A 14,617-nucleotide genomic window follows, 5' to 3' on the forward strand; every position below is an offset into this window, starting at 1 on the left:
TGTTTAATTATTTTCATATTCATCCTCCATTGTATGGATGCCTCCGTATGAATTACATTACGCCGGCTCTCAAAGGTTTTGAGATGCTATTTTGTGTCTTAAATTGGTTGTTCAGTTAAAAAAAATTTTTGCCTGGCATCTGCCAAGTCATGCCTGTCAGCGAATCTTACCAACGGTTTGGTATTTAATTTCAAATAAAGTTAAAGTCCGCTTAGGTAAAAATGTATCTATCGTTACCAATTGTAGTCAACAACAACCAACCAGACAAATGCCGAAATTTATCAGTAGTCACCACTTATTGTTAAAAGATAGGGTCAAACTATTATGTGTCAGTAAAGGGAATGCTAAGCATTACTTCTGTTTTAATGTTTGTACAAGTTACATCAAAGTGATCTTATACTTAAAATGAACCTCTGATTAGTTTCAAATCTAAGGACTATTTTGGTGTATTTTTTATATTTTTCCCCAAGTACATAAACATGTATCATTAAGTCCATGACTCTAACTGTATCGTATGTGTACATTTATAGCTGAAGTAAGTTGGAGAAGAATATAAATGTGTAAAACCAAAATATTTATAGAAACGCCTTAGTATATAGATTCTACGCTATTCATATGTGCATTCTTGTTTTGCAATTTTAAACATTTTGTTGTTTAGGGCACCTGGCGTTAAATCTCTAACGAACGGTCCGACATGTGTATATAAATGTCAACGTTTGCTACAATAATATAACTATTGAGTACCACGTTGCGAGATTAACGACTCCGAACACAAACATTGACGGGAGTGCAGAAATAAATTGTAATGTTTATGAAATATTAAGGTAAGAAAACGTCTCGGACCATATGTACCCTCGGGTGCTGACTGGCCGGTACTTTATATGCATTATGAAACTCAGTGGTGCTTAATATCAATTGTCATGAATAATAAAACAAAACAAAATTTCATTCCAGATGTGGTTTCAAAACATCCAAAGCAATGAAAATCCTCAAGAGATAAAATTGCATGTCGAGTCGTTCATTATTTGTTCACTGAAGACAGACAGTACGTTAAAATAGCAGCTCCACATTGACGTAATATAATTGAGCGTCAGTATAAATGCAATGTGCTATGATAATTATTTATTTTAATTCACATCGTCGTTTGTATCATATTTTTGTGTGTGTATAATGAAATGATTTAATATGGTTTTTGTTTTAGAATGCGGGCGTCAAAATGAAGAATTTTTTAAATGGTAAGTACTCATTTTTAATGTTTTTGTTATTGATGGATGAGCGGAGGAACATGTTAGCGCACTCTGTATTGTATTAATGGCATAATGACATATTTGTGTCCAGTACGCCTTTTAATCTTACGGCGTCACGACATTTCTGTATCCAAGTTTTTCTTTCTTCTGACGCCACGTGGGAAAATAAATCAGATATACTATGTGCTCGAAGAAGATAGTAACGTCCTCGCCATCAAAAAGGGCTTTGTTGATATACTGAGGTGCAAACTTCACCACATGAACGAGGTAGTTTTATAAAAAGTTACTGATTGCTAGATATATATCTGATAAATGTCAGTAAGAAATAATGAAAAAAATGCATGTTTGAATATAAACTCCAATACGGCTCACATGAACCATACATTTTGAATAAGAAAAACTTGTCATGCACAGCTCATATAAGGCGTATACACACCTCGGTTAATCAATTAAAATCAATATTTAAATACGTGAGGCAAATTTTGTTACCTGGTGATCTTAACTGTAGAATAGGGCTTTTGCCAGACTTTGTTTCGTTAATTTATTTGAATATTTTACCAGATGGATTATAAGATTGATAATATTTTACCAATACTATCATTTGATAAACATAAGGTACTAACGCTAATGGTTCATTACTGGTGTATTTTCTAAAACAGACAGGTTTACGTGTTGTCAATTGACGTGTATGTGGTGATGAAGGTGCATTTACATATATAGGAAATTCTGGACCTTGTCTTGTAGATTATTGTATTGTTAGTGAGAAACTGCTTAATCATTTTACGACATTTACCACAAATGGTCCTAATATATTATCAGATCATTGTCTTGTTGAATTTTCATTTGAAGGTGATGTTGATAAATTACATGTAAATAATAATACACTAAACGATATGCACGTCACAAAAACGGTAGATGGCCATTATTACAAACGGAAATCAGGCGATAAAGATGACTTTGTTTGTAGTATATCGAGTGAGGAATTCAAGCACTGAACTGAACTGTAATACTGATAGAGCGAATCGTAATGATGATATTGATCAATGAATACATAACCTGCTATTATGTAAATGGTAACACATCAAGAATGTCGAACCCGTTATTTGATAATATTGTTCAAAATGAACGACAGGATTTTTATTGTAAATTTAATTTGTACATAACAGATAAAAGTGATTTAAATTGATAAGTGATGGTAAATCAAGAAGTTTTATAAGAAAAGTGTACGTTCGTTTAATTTTTTGAAGGCCAAGGATAAAACATATGTTTTGTTACAGGCACTAGTCAAAAATGCAAAGTGATACTGGCGCTTGTTAAATGAAACCTCTGGCGTAAAGCATCCACATAACATCTCCTTAAATACGTTAACGGAATATTCTAGAGCAATTAATAATCCTGAAGACAATTTTTTTTTAAGCAGACGAAGATGTTATTTATTTCAAGACCAATTGCGAATGAACAATTGTAATGTTTATTTGTTGATTATTCTAAAGCCTTTGATTATACTGATCGACCTTACATGTGATTTTAGTTATATAAGTAAGGTCTTCGAGGAAAACTTTTTAATGTTATAAAAGGTATATATAGTAGTTCCAAAACAAATGTTAAGCTCTTTGGAGAAACTGGTGAAGTGTTTGAAAGTTTTCTTGGTGTTGTTCGTCAAAGGGAATGTTTAAGCCCGTGTACCTAAATTACTTAAAAGATGAATTGTTTTGAATGATGCCAAAGAAATAGATGTTGATACAATCAATTTATTTCTATTTATGTATGCAGATGTTTTGTAATATTTGCCAAAACAAGTGAGGAAATGCAACGTAATTAAAACATTTTACATGACTACTGTAACAGATGGAAGCATCTGTAAATAAAGATAAGACGCAAGTGTTTGTTTTAAGAAAAGGCGGTAGATTACCGCAAAACTTGCAATGCCATTATGGTGACTTAGAAATAAATGTTGTATCAAAATATGGTTATTTAGGTATTGTTTTCACATCTGGGGGCTCTTTTATGGAATAGTATAAAACACTATCAGGTCAGGCATATAAGATTATTTTAACTGAATTAGTATCTTCAGAGTTTTGTCAATATATCAACTGAACATGTGTTAGATATATTTGATAAATTAGTTAAGCACATCTCATTTTATTGTTGTGAGGTGTGGGGATTTTCCAGAGACAGCAATATAGAAAGAATACATACAATGTTTTGTAAGAACTTATTAGTGATTAAAACCTTGACACAAAATGATTTCTTATATGGTTAACTAGGAAAAATTGATTTTTTTCTATGCGATTGACATACATTTTAGAATACTGGTTCAAATATTAGAAGATTATGTATAAAACGATGTTAAAAGAAATTAAAAATAACAAGAAAAAATGGGCAGTAAATGTTGAAAATATGTTGTGTAATTATGGTTTCCATAAGATCTGGATTGCCCAATGGGTGGGCAACACAAAAACAATTATCAGTTTTTTTCAGTGTCGAGTTAAGGAAATCGTTATCCAAAACTGGTATAGCAGATAAGAAAACTCAACCATAGCGTCGTTCTGTAAAATGTTTGCAAATTTGAGTTTAAGGCATATTTGAAGAAAGTAAACATTAAATAAAAATAGAATTAACTAAATTACGACTATCATCACACTGGCACTCGGTTTGGCCCTGAAGATGGACAAATATTCCTAGAAATTATTACGTAGAGCATACAATCAGTAAGAAAATGAGTACTACCTGTTATTTGAATGTCTTTTGTACAAAAAACCTACGATGTAAATATATTAAGAAATATCATAGGGAGATATCAAGCATGTTTAAGGCAGTTCCTATGTTAACGTCTGAAAATACAAACATCTTAACAGATTTAGCTGTATATATATTTAATACATTTCAAAAAATGAAAATGTATATTCACGTATATATTTCTAACGAGTAGAAAATAGGCGTGCTGTCTTCTGTATAAAATGTTCTTAGAAATACAGCCATGCATTGTATTTGGTAACCAAAACAATAATGATCGACAAAGCTTTACCCTGTCAACCCTTCTAATTTTTCGTTTTCGCCCTTTTTGTGGATTAGGGATGGGACATATTCGTTAAAGTTAGACACGTTTGTACTTATAAGAATATAATGCATTAGTAGTACATTTTGTAAAATAATTAAAATTCACATTTAGTACATATAATATGCATGTTGCATATTATATTATGTAAACATTATAGTAAAAACATAATATTTCAAATATCATTGCGAAAATATACATTATTTGAGTTGTGTTTGCAAGATGTCTATAGTATTAGTTCCGTTTAGTTATTCCAATGAATGTATATATAGTTTATAAGTCATGTGTCTTCTTTGATATGTTTATCATATTCTATAGATACTGTTGTTAATAATTTGATACAAATATACTATTTTATAGTTTCGTTCAATTATTTATTTATGATATGGATATCAAACTCTATAGGTACAGTTGCTATTTATTTGATACAATATTTGTCTATTATATAGTTAACTTGTTCGCTATTTGTATTTGTATACGTCAGCCACTGAATAAGATCACGGTTCAAAGGTCACGTTTGGCCTATTTCAAACATATACATTGTCTTATATTTCCTTGAATAAACTTCTTCTTCATGCACATTTTTTGATCGCACTATTTATAGATTTTTGCTCATGGACAAAAATGATCATTTTTTATATCGGATTGAATGTTTCATTGCTGTGCAATACATTATAAAGCAAAATTGTTTTGATGTTTTAAGCTAGAATTGCTACTGACAAGTTCAAACAATATCGCTGGAACAAAATATCAATAAACACAGCTTTAAATGGATTTATCCACATTTCACGCTCCAATGAATTTGATGCAGTCAACACACGCCATTTTCATGAGTTTGTGTTTTTGCAAACGGAGCACAAAAAGTCATGTTCAATTATAGTGTACAATGTAACACCTAGTTGTTCTTCTATATATTATATATTCATTGTGTTGTTTTTGGTGTTTTGTGTTTATATTTTAGTAGATTAACATTTTACTGACCGTTCCAAGGTGGTACCTTACAATCCTTAATAACCACACCTAGTGTGATTGTTTTATTAAATACATAGTCTGTAGCTGAACCGCTTGTTTTTTAAACTGAGGTCAAAGACTTAACATAAAAATGACAAACAATTCCCTTTAATTCCTTGTATGTTTCAGTTCATTTTTAACTGTAACTTTCCGGCAATAATACAATAATTCATTCCGTATAAACAGCGCCTTAGTTCATATTATCATTATAAGTATACGACTACCATTGTCTTGAGTGTCCCCCTATTGTACACGTTCCTTGGATGAGTTCGTAGTTATCAATATTGCAGTATAATAATTGCATCAGCGTTTATCAATAAATTATATGAAAACTAAAATAAACCCATCAGTACTCACGTAAGCAAAACCAAAGTTACGAATATAGGCCTCATTTTTCCAAATGCTCATTATTCTATTATAAATCCGTCCATTTTTGCTTAAAAACACCGTAAAAAGGTATTGCAGTTTGGCTACACAATTTAAACCCGGTAGAGAATAGGCGACTTTCAGATGGAAATCAATACTGCAAAAGAAAGACATGTACAACTCAAGCGCTTTCATGTCGAATTGTTAAAAGTTTATTTGATGTCTGATTGATTACACTGTACGAGTTTGACCTCGTGGTATGTTTTACATTTACCTGTGACATAATAATTTGTTTCCTTTTTATATTTTCTCAAAACAAGTTGATCATTTATTTTTCCAACCCCTTATTACTTCCGGTATCCGTTTCATTAATATAATGCAGTTACCAATAAATGATGGGATTACCGACTTGGAACAGTCAGTTCGTTGGAACACAAGTCTACATGGGGTTTTAACTAGTTTAAATGGCATTAATGTCATACGTGTCTAAACTATAAACAATAATTACAAGATTAAAACTCTTAATCTCATCAGAGCCAGCATCGACTGGAAAACAATGCAGTTTAAAGTAAAACTTACATATAAACTGATATTAAAATTTCTCTGTAAGGTAATCAGTAAACGGATAAAGACACCTCCTTTAAACGAATGTATTATGACAGACAGACAGACAGGCAGACAGACAGGGAGGATAAAACAGGAAATCAAATAATTTTAAGTACATTGACTTAATGTCAATTTCTAAGTATTATGTAACGGTCGTCGAGTTTCATAAACGGCACACGATAAACATATTAAGCATTCACAGGTCTAAGGTCCGTTTTGTCGTGTCCATCAAATGTATAACGGTCGAATAGTACCACAGCCCACATAACATATTTTAAATGCTGGTAACTATCCATCTTAAGGTTAAGCTTTAAGTTGCTCATATATATTTCAAATTTCTATAAGTGATTTTTATTGCTTACAGAGTTTTATGTGTGTCTTTATCTTCTGCCATACGTTCGTATGTTCTATTGAACTAAGATGTACCACTTAATTTTTTAATATATTCTTCGAAGTGCCTAAGAGCCCAGCTATCAACGTTGTAATGATAGGTAGGATTGAATATAATGGTGATATTTTCACAGCGAATGCCGGCTTCCGCCGTCTGAACATTTATTGCAAAATCAAAATCATAAAATTTCTAACCTGAAATTATTATACTAGAACATATAATATTAAACCAAAGAAAACACACACACACACACGCACGCACACACGCACGCACGCACGCACGCACACACGCACGCATGCACACACACACTCGCACGCAAGCACGCACGCACGCACAAACGTGCTCACAGGGGATCTAAAACGTGCTCAAAGGCGATGGTAAACGTGCTGACTGCAGAGGGAAAGTGTGCTCATTTGGGAGGGTAAGCGTGGTCACTGCTGTGGGTAAACCTGATCACTAATTGGGTGGACGTGCTCACTTGAGAAGGTAAATTTTTCTCACTGGGGAGGGTAAACGTGCTTACTAGGGAGGTAAACATGCTCAATGGAGGGGGTAACCGTGCTCACTGGGGACGGTACACGTGCTCATATGAGAGGGTCAGCATGCTCACTGGAGAAGGTAAACGTGCTCATTGGAGAGGGTAAACGTGGTCACTGGAGAATGCAAGCGTGCTGACTGGAGAGGGTAAGTATGCTCACTGGTGAGGGTAAGCGTGCTGACTGGAGAGGATAAACGTGCTAACAATAGAGGGTAAACGTACTCACTGGAGAGTGTAAGCGTGCTCACGGGAGAGGGTAAACGTGATCACTTGAGACTATTAATGTGTTCCTTGAAGAGGGTAAGTGTCCTGACTAGAGAGGGTAAACGTGCGCACTAGAGAGGGCAGACGTGCTCTTTTGGGAGGCTAAACGTTCTCACTAGAGAGGGTAAACGTGCTCACTGGAGAGGATAAACGTGCCCACTTATAGGGTAAACGTGCTCACAAAAGAGGGTAAGCGTGCTCAGTGGAGAAAGTAAGCGTGCTCACCGGAGCTGGTAAACGTACTCACTGGAGAGGGTAAACGTGCTCACTGGTGGGGGTAAGCGTGCTCACTGTAGCGGGTAAATGTGCTCACTGGAGAGGGAAAATGTGCTCACTGGAGAGGGTAAATGTGCTCACTGGAGAAGGTAACTGTGCTCACTGTTGAGGGTAAATGTGCTCACTGGAGAGGGTAAATGTGCTCACTGGAGTTGGTAAATGTGCTCACTTGTGAGGGTAAATGTGCTCAATGGAGAGGGTAAGTGTGCGCACTGGAGAGGGTAAGTGTGCTCACTGGAGAGGATAAATGTGCTTACTGGAGAGGGTAAGTGTGCTCACTGGAGAGGGTAAGTGTGCTCACTGGAGAGGGTAAATGTGCTCACTGAAGAGGGTAAGTGTGCTCACTGAAGAGGGTAAGTGTGCTCACTGGAGAGGGTAAATGTGCTCACTAGAGAGGGTAAGTGTGCTCACTGGGGTGGGTAAGCGTGCTCACTGTAGCGGGTAGACGTGTTCACTGGAGAGGGTAAGCGTGCTCACTGGAGAGGGTAAGTATGCTCACTGGAGAGGGAAAATGTGCTCACTGGAGAGGGTAAATGTGCTCACTGGAGAGGGTAAATGTGCTCACTGAAGAGGGTAAATGTGCTCACTGAAGAGGGTAAATGTGCTCACTGAAGAGGGTAAATGTGCTCACTTGTGAGGGTAAATGTGCTCACTGAAGAGGGTAAATGTGCTCACTGAAGAGGGTAAATGTGCTCACTTGTGAGGGTAAATGTGCTCACTGGAGAAGGTAAATGTGTTAACTGGAGAGGGTAAGCGTGCTCACTCGAGAGGGTAAACGTGCTCACTGGAGAGGGTAAGCGTGCTCACTCGAGAGGGTAAATGTGTTCACTGGAGAGGGTGAACGTGCTCACTCGAGAGGGTAAACGTGCTCACTCGAGAGGGTAAGCGTGCTCACTCGAGAGGGTAAATGTGCTCACTGGAGAGGGTAAATGTGCTCACTGGAGAGGGTAAATGTGCTCACTTGTGAGGGTAAATGTGCTCACTGGAGAGGGTAAATGTGTTCACTGGAGAGGGTAAGCGTGCTCACTGGAGAGGGGAAACGTCCTCACTTATAGGTTAAACGTGCTCACAAGGGAAGGGTAAACGTGCTCACATAAGAGGTTATGCGTGCTCACTGGAAAGGGTAAACGTGCTCACTCGAGAGGGTAAACGTGCTCACTGGCGAGGGTAAACGTGCTCACTGGAAAGGGTAAACGTGCTCACTCGAGAGAGTAAGCGTGCTCCCTGGAGAGGGTAAACGTTCTTACTGGAGAGGGTAAACGTGCTCAGTAGGGATGGTAAACGTGCTCAGTAGGGATGGTTAACTTGCTCACTGGGGTTTGGTAAACGTGCTCAATAGGGTTGGTAAACGTGCTTAATGGGGAGGATAAACGTGCTCACTGGAGAGGGTAAACGTGCTCACTGGAGAGGGTAAACGTGCTCACTGGAGAGGGTAATCGTGCTCACATGGGAAGGGTAAACGTGCTCACATAAGAGGTTATGCGTACTCACTGGAAAGGGTAAACGTGCTCACTCGAGAGGATAAACGTGCTCACTGGGGAGGGTAAACGTGCTCACTGGGGAGGGTAAACGTGCTCACTGGGGAGGGTAAACGTGCTCACTGGGGAGGGTAAACGTGCTCACTGGAGAGGGTAAACGTGCTCACTGGGGAGGGTAAACGTGGTCACTGGGGTTGGTAAACGTACTCACTTGGTTGGGTCAATGTGCATACTGACGTGGGTTAACGTGGTCACTGGGGATGGTAAGCGTGCTCACTGGGGAGGGTAAACGTGCTTATAGGGGAGGGTAAACGTGCTCACTGGGGAGGGTAAACGTGCTCACTGGGGTGGGTTAACGTGGTCACTGGGAATGGTAAACGTGCATAGTTGGGAGGGTAAACGTGCTTACTGAGGAGGGTAAACACTTGGTTGGGTCAATGTGCATACTGACGTGGGTTAACGTGGTCACTCTGGATGGTAAGCGTGCTCACTGGGGAGGGTAAACGTGCTTATAGGGGAGGGTAAACGTGCTTACTGGGGAGGGTAAACGTGCTCACCGGGTAGGGTTAACGTGGTCACTGGGGATGGTAAACGTACTCACTTTGGTGGGTCAATGTGCATACTGGGGTGGGTAAACGTGCTCACTAGGGTGGGTTAACGTACTCACTTGGGTGGGTCAATGTGCATACTGGGGTGGGTAAACGTGCTCACTGGGGTGGGTTAACGTGGTCACTGGGAATGGTAAACGTACTCACTTTGGTGGGTCAATGTGCATACTGACGTGGGTTAACGTGGTCACTGGGGATGGTAAGCGTGCTCACTGGGGAGGATAAACGTGTTCACCGGGTAGGGTTAACGTGGTCACTGGGGATGGTAAACGTACTCACTTGGGTGGGTCAATGTGCATACTGGGGTGGGTAAACGTTCTCACTGGGGATGGTAAACGTACTCACTTGGGTGGGTCAATGTGCATACTGGGGTGGGTAAACGTGCTCATTGGGGTGGGTTAACGTGGTCACTGGGAATGGTAAACGTACTCACTTGGGTGGGTCAATGTGCTCACTGGGGTGGGTTAACGTTCTCACTGGGGATGGTAAACGTACTCACTTGGGTGGGTCAATGTGCATACTGGGGTGGGTAAACGTGCTCACTGGGGTGGGTTAACGTGGTCACTGGGAATGGTAAACGTACTCACTTGGGTGGGTCAATGTGCTCACTGGGGTGGGTTAACGTTCTCACTGGGGATGGTAAACGTACTCACTTGGGTGGGTCAATGTGCATACTGGGGTGGGTAAACGTGCTCACTGGGGTGGGTTAACGTTCTCACTGGGGATGGTAAACGTACTCACTTGGGTGGGTCAATGTGCATACTGACGTGGGTTAACGTGGTCACTGGGGATAGTAAGCGTGCTCACTGGGGATGGTAAACGTGCTTATAGGGGAGGGTAAACGTGTTTTCTGGGTTGGGTTAACGTGCTTACTGAGGAGGGTAAGCGTGCTCACCGGGTAGGGTTAACGTGCTTACTGGTGTTGGTAAACGTGCTCACTGGGTTGGGTTAACGTTGTCACTGGGGAAGATAAACGTGCTCACTGGGGAGGAAAAACCTGCTCACCGGGTAGGGTTAACGTGCTCACTGGGGTGGGTAAACGTGCTCACGGGGGATATTAAACGTGCTAACTGAGTTGGGTTAACGTTGTCTCTTGGAAATGGAAATGTGCTCACTTGGGAGAGTAAACGTTCTCACTGGTGAGGGTAACCGTGCTCACTGGAGAGTGTAATCGAGCTAACTAGAGAGGGTAAGCGTGCTCACTGGTGAAGGTAAACGTGCTCAGTGGAGAGGGTAAGCGAGCTCATTGGAGAGGGTAATCGAGCTGACTGGAGTGGGTAAGCGTGCTCAGTGGAGCAGGTAAATGTGCTCACTGGTGAGGGTAAATGTGTTCACTGGAGAGGGTAAATGTGCTCACTGGAGAGGGTAAATGTGCTCACTGGTGAGGGTAAATGTGCTCACTGGAGAGGGTAAATGTGCTCACTGGAGAGGGTAAATGAGCTCACTGGAGAGGGTAATCGAGCTCACTGGAGATGGTAAGCGAGCTTACTGGAAAAGGTAAGCGAGTTTACTGGAGAGGGTAAGCGAGCTAACTGGAGAGGGTAATCGAGCTCACTGGAAAGGAAAGACGATCTCACTTGAGAGTGTAAGCGAATTCACTGGAGAGGGTAAGCGAATGCACAGGAAAGGGTAAGCGAGCACACTGAGGAGGGTAAATGTGCTCACTGGGGAGGGTAAACGTGCTCACTCGGGAGGGTTAACGTGCTCACTGGGGAGGGTAAATGTGCTCAATGTGGAGGGTAAACGTGCTCACTGGGGTTGGTATTCGTGGTCACTGGAGAAGGTTAGCGTGCTTACTGGAGTAGGTAAGCGTGCTCATTGGGGTTTCTAATCGTGGTCACTGGATAATGTAAGCGTGCTCACTAGAAAAGGTAAGCGTGCTCACTGGAGGGGGTATACATGCTTATTGGAGAGGGTAAGTCGCTCATCTCGGAGGGTAAACGTGCTCACCGGCAAGGGTAAGCGTGCTCTCTTCCGAGGGTAAGCGAACACACTGAAATGGTGATGCGCTCAATGGGGGAGGATAAATCAGTTCACTTAAGAGTGTTAGGGTGATATCTGGGGATGGTAAATGTGCTCATTGGTGAGTGTTAGCGTGCAAACTTGAGATTGTTAGCGTGCACACTTGGGATAGAAAGTTTGCTCACTGGAAAGGGTAAATTTGCTCGCTGAAGAAAGTTAGCTTGCTCACTGGGGAGGGCGAGCGTTCTCACTGGATTGGGTAAACGTGCTTTAGGTGTTGATTAACGTGCTCACTGGTATCAGCAGGCTTGCTAACTGGAGTGGGCAAACGTGCTCTCTGGTATAGGTAGGCTTGCAAACTGGAGTGGGCAAACGTGCTTACTGGTATCGGTAGGCTTGCTAACTGGAGTGGGCAAACGTGCTCACTGGTATCGGTAGGCTTGCTAACTGGAGTGGGCAAACGTGCTCACTGGTATCGGTAGGCTTGCTAACTGGAGTGGGCAAACGTGCTCACTGGTATCGGTAGGCTTGCTAACTGGAGTGGGCAAACGTGCTCACTGGGGTTGGTAAACGTGGTCACTATGTTTGCATAACTTTACCTCAGATGGTCTCAACAATAACACACACACAACTATAAACAGACAGAGAAAAATGTAAATATAAGGATTGATTCGTTTGTTTTGTGTTTATGGAGCTGGATCGCTCAAGTACAACTTTGGAAACTTTCCAAAAATCACTTTATCGATGCAAAATCACACCCGAGAACTCACACTGTCTACATGAACCCACGAAGCAATCCCTAGTTAGTCCACTCACATTTATATATGTACTGCATGGGCTCGAGAAAAAACATTTGTGCATCGTTCTTTGAAATAAAGAATCATCATTGTCATAACCTTTTCAAAATTAGAATTTATTAATATTGCTTCCAAATGTATACAAATCAAAATGATATTGCCTACAATTAAAATCGAATTTAATTGATTAAACAAATGCATAATATCCTCAATCAAAAACTGTAATGCTTTTTTGAGCCGGACAAACATAAACAAATCTTTCCTCTTACAGAGTAAATAAAAGTCATTCAATGTTTGTTTTGTGGTTTGAGCATCTAAATTAAGACTAAGCCTTCTGCGGCTAAGCATTTTGAAAGGAAGTATGGTACGAATGACAATAAGCAGCAGGAAATATATTCCTTAGAATTTCAATTGTGCGGCGTCTATTGTTTATCATGATATTTTTCTTCCCTTTTGATTAATCTCGTATGTTAATGTATGTTTATGATCTTTGGTGCGTTTAAAATATAAAAATATTTTAGAGTGTTAATCTAATAAACAAGGACTGGTACGTGAACAAAAAAAAACGATTAGAAAACCGTCCCCCGGATGGCCGACGATGGTGAGTCCATGGATATGGATTTTGTAAATCGCTTTAGGAAACAGACTACTGTTAAAGATGAAAATCCCATTGATGATGTTGTCAAGATGGAAGATATGAAAGGTGAGCTTTAAACAGAATATTACTTCAACTAGCAAAGAGAGTAAGAAGGAATAAGTTGGAACGGTTTTAAATGGTGTATTTCTTTATATATTATACCAGATTGGCAATTACGAACTGTTTATTTGTGTTTTTTATAAAATATAAAATGTGTTCATTTAAGGAATGAACTGCGGGATTGATGTCATTATCAGGGTATGAACGCAGTTGGGCTGGTCAAAGTGTGTGGAGTCCGAAGGACTCTACGCGTACTTTGACCAGCCAAATTGCGCTCATATCCCCGATAATGACAACAACCCCGCAATGCATTCCTTATATTTACACCAATAGTTCATAATTCCATTGAAGAATTGTTTAAAAAATACTTAATTTCATTTGAAAAAAAACTTTAAGTTTTCTTTTCCTACCCATTCTGTAAATAGGGCGACCCGACTATAACAGGAAACATGTTTTGAAATGACGTCAAAATAACGAGGGAAAAGATCAAGCACTAAAATATAACTTTTAAACGTAAAATTGAAACGCTTATGGCAAAAATACATTTAAAATATAATAAATTAACACTTTTTAAAATGTTAATAATATATTTTACGGAACCTGCTGACACAATACAAACAATAGCAAGATTATTAAGTTCCATGTACTTAAAACCAAGCTCCAGACCACACAAAATAAACTTATGAGGTTTGGTTTGGATCTAGATTCAAGGTCTCACATTGGTCCAGAACACTTTAAATTACTCAACTGGTTACCTGTCAACAAACGTGTAGACCAGATTAGTTTGGGTCATGTCTTTAGAATAAAAAATGGCATAGCCCCGGACTACATGGGATACAATTTTATCTCCCAAGATACAGTGCACACACATAGGACAAGGTTATGTCATAAAGGGGCTTATGCTGTTCCAGAGGTCAAAGGTTTTGGGTTAAAGTCCTTCTTCTTTTCTGATTTTCCTTATGGAACAAGTTGCCATCTTGTATCGCACAGACTAAGAAATTACCTGTTTTTGAATTCCTAGTAAAGAACCTTTTTTAGATAATTTGGCATACTTAGTTATGGTATTAAAAGGTTTTGTTTGTTTTTTTCATTTATTTATTCAAAGATTTTCAGTAAAGACACTATTTTAACTTAACCTCGCACTTTATAAGTACTACATACTGTCATATTCATACTATATTGTGATAATTATATTTAACTTCCTCAACTTATAACTTTATGTTACTAAATTATGTAAAGTGACTGTGATACAACTAAGCCAATATTTTTTTAATGCATAAAGACTAACTTTTAATATATTTGTGCAATTTCGATTACA

The 14,617-nt window shown here is 39.1% G+C and overlaps 1 protein-coding gene across 3 annotated transcripts in view; it reads left to right on the plus strand.

Annotated features, from left to right (window-relative positions):
- Positions 1-14,617, plus strand: part of LOC128234044 (protein mono-ADP-ribosyltransferase PARP14-like) — a 36,762-nt gene that overhangs the window by 592 nt on the left and 21,553 nt on the right. For 2 of the 3 annotated variants that reach the window (XM_052948000.1, XM_052948002.1), the window contains exon 2: positions 1,202-1,235. In XM_052948000.1, the coding sequence (XP_052803960.1) occupies positions 1,202-1,235 (34 nt within the window). Of the gene's footprint in view, positions 1-954; positions 1,046-1,201; positions 1,236-14,617 lie in introns of all 3 variants that reach the window. The other variant, XM_052948001.1, reaches the window with a different exon arrangement.

Source organism: Mya arenaria, chromosome 5, assembly GCF_026914265.1.
Source record: "Mya arenaria isolate MELC-2E11 chromosome 5, ASM2691426v1".
NCBI lineage: Eukaryota > Metazoa > Mollusca > Bivalvia > Myida > Myidae > Mya > Mya arenaria.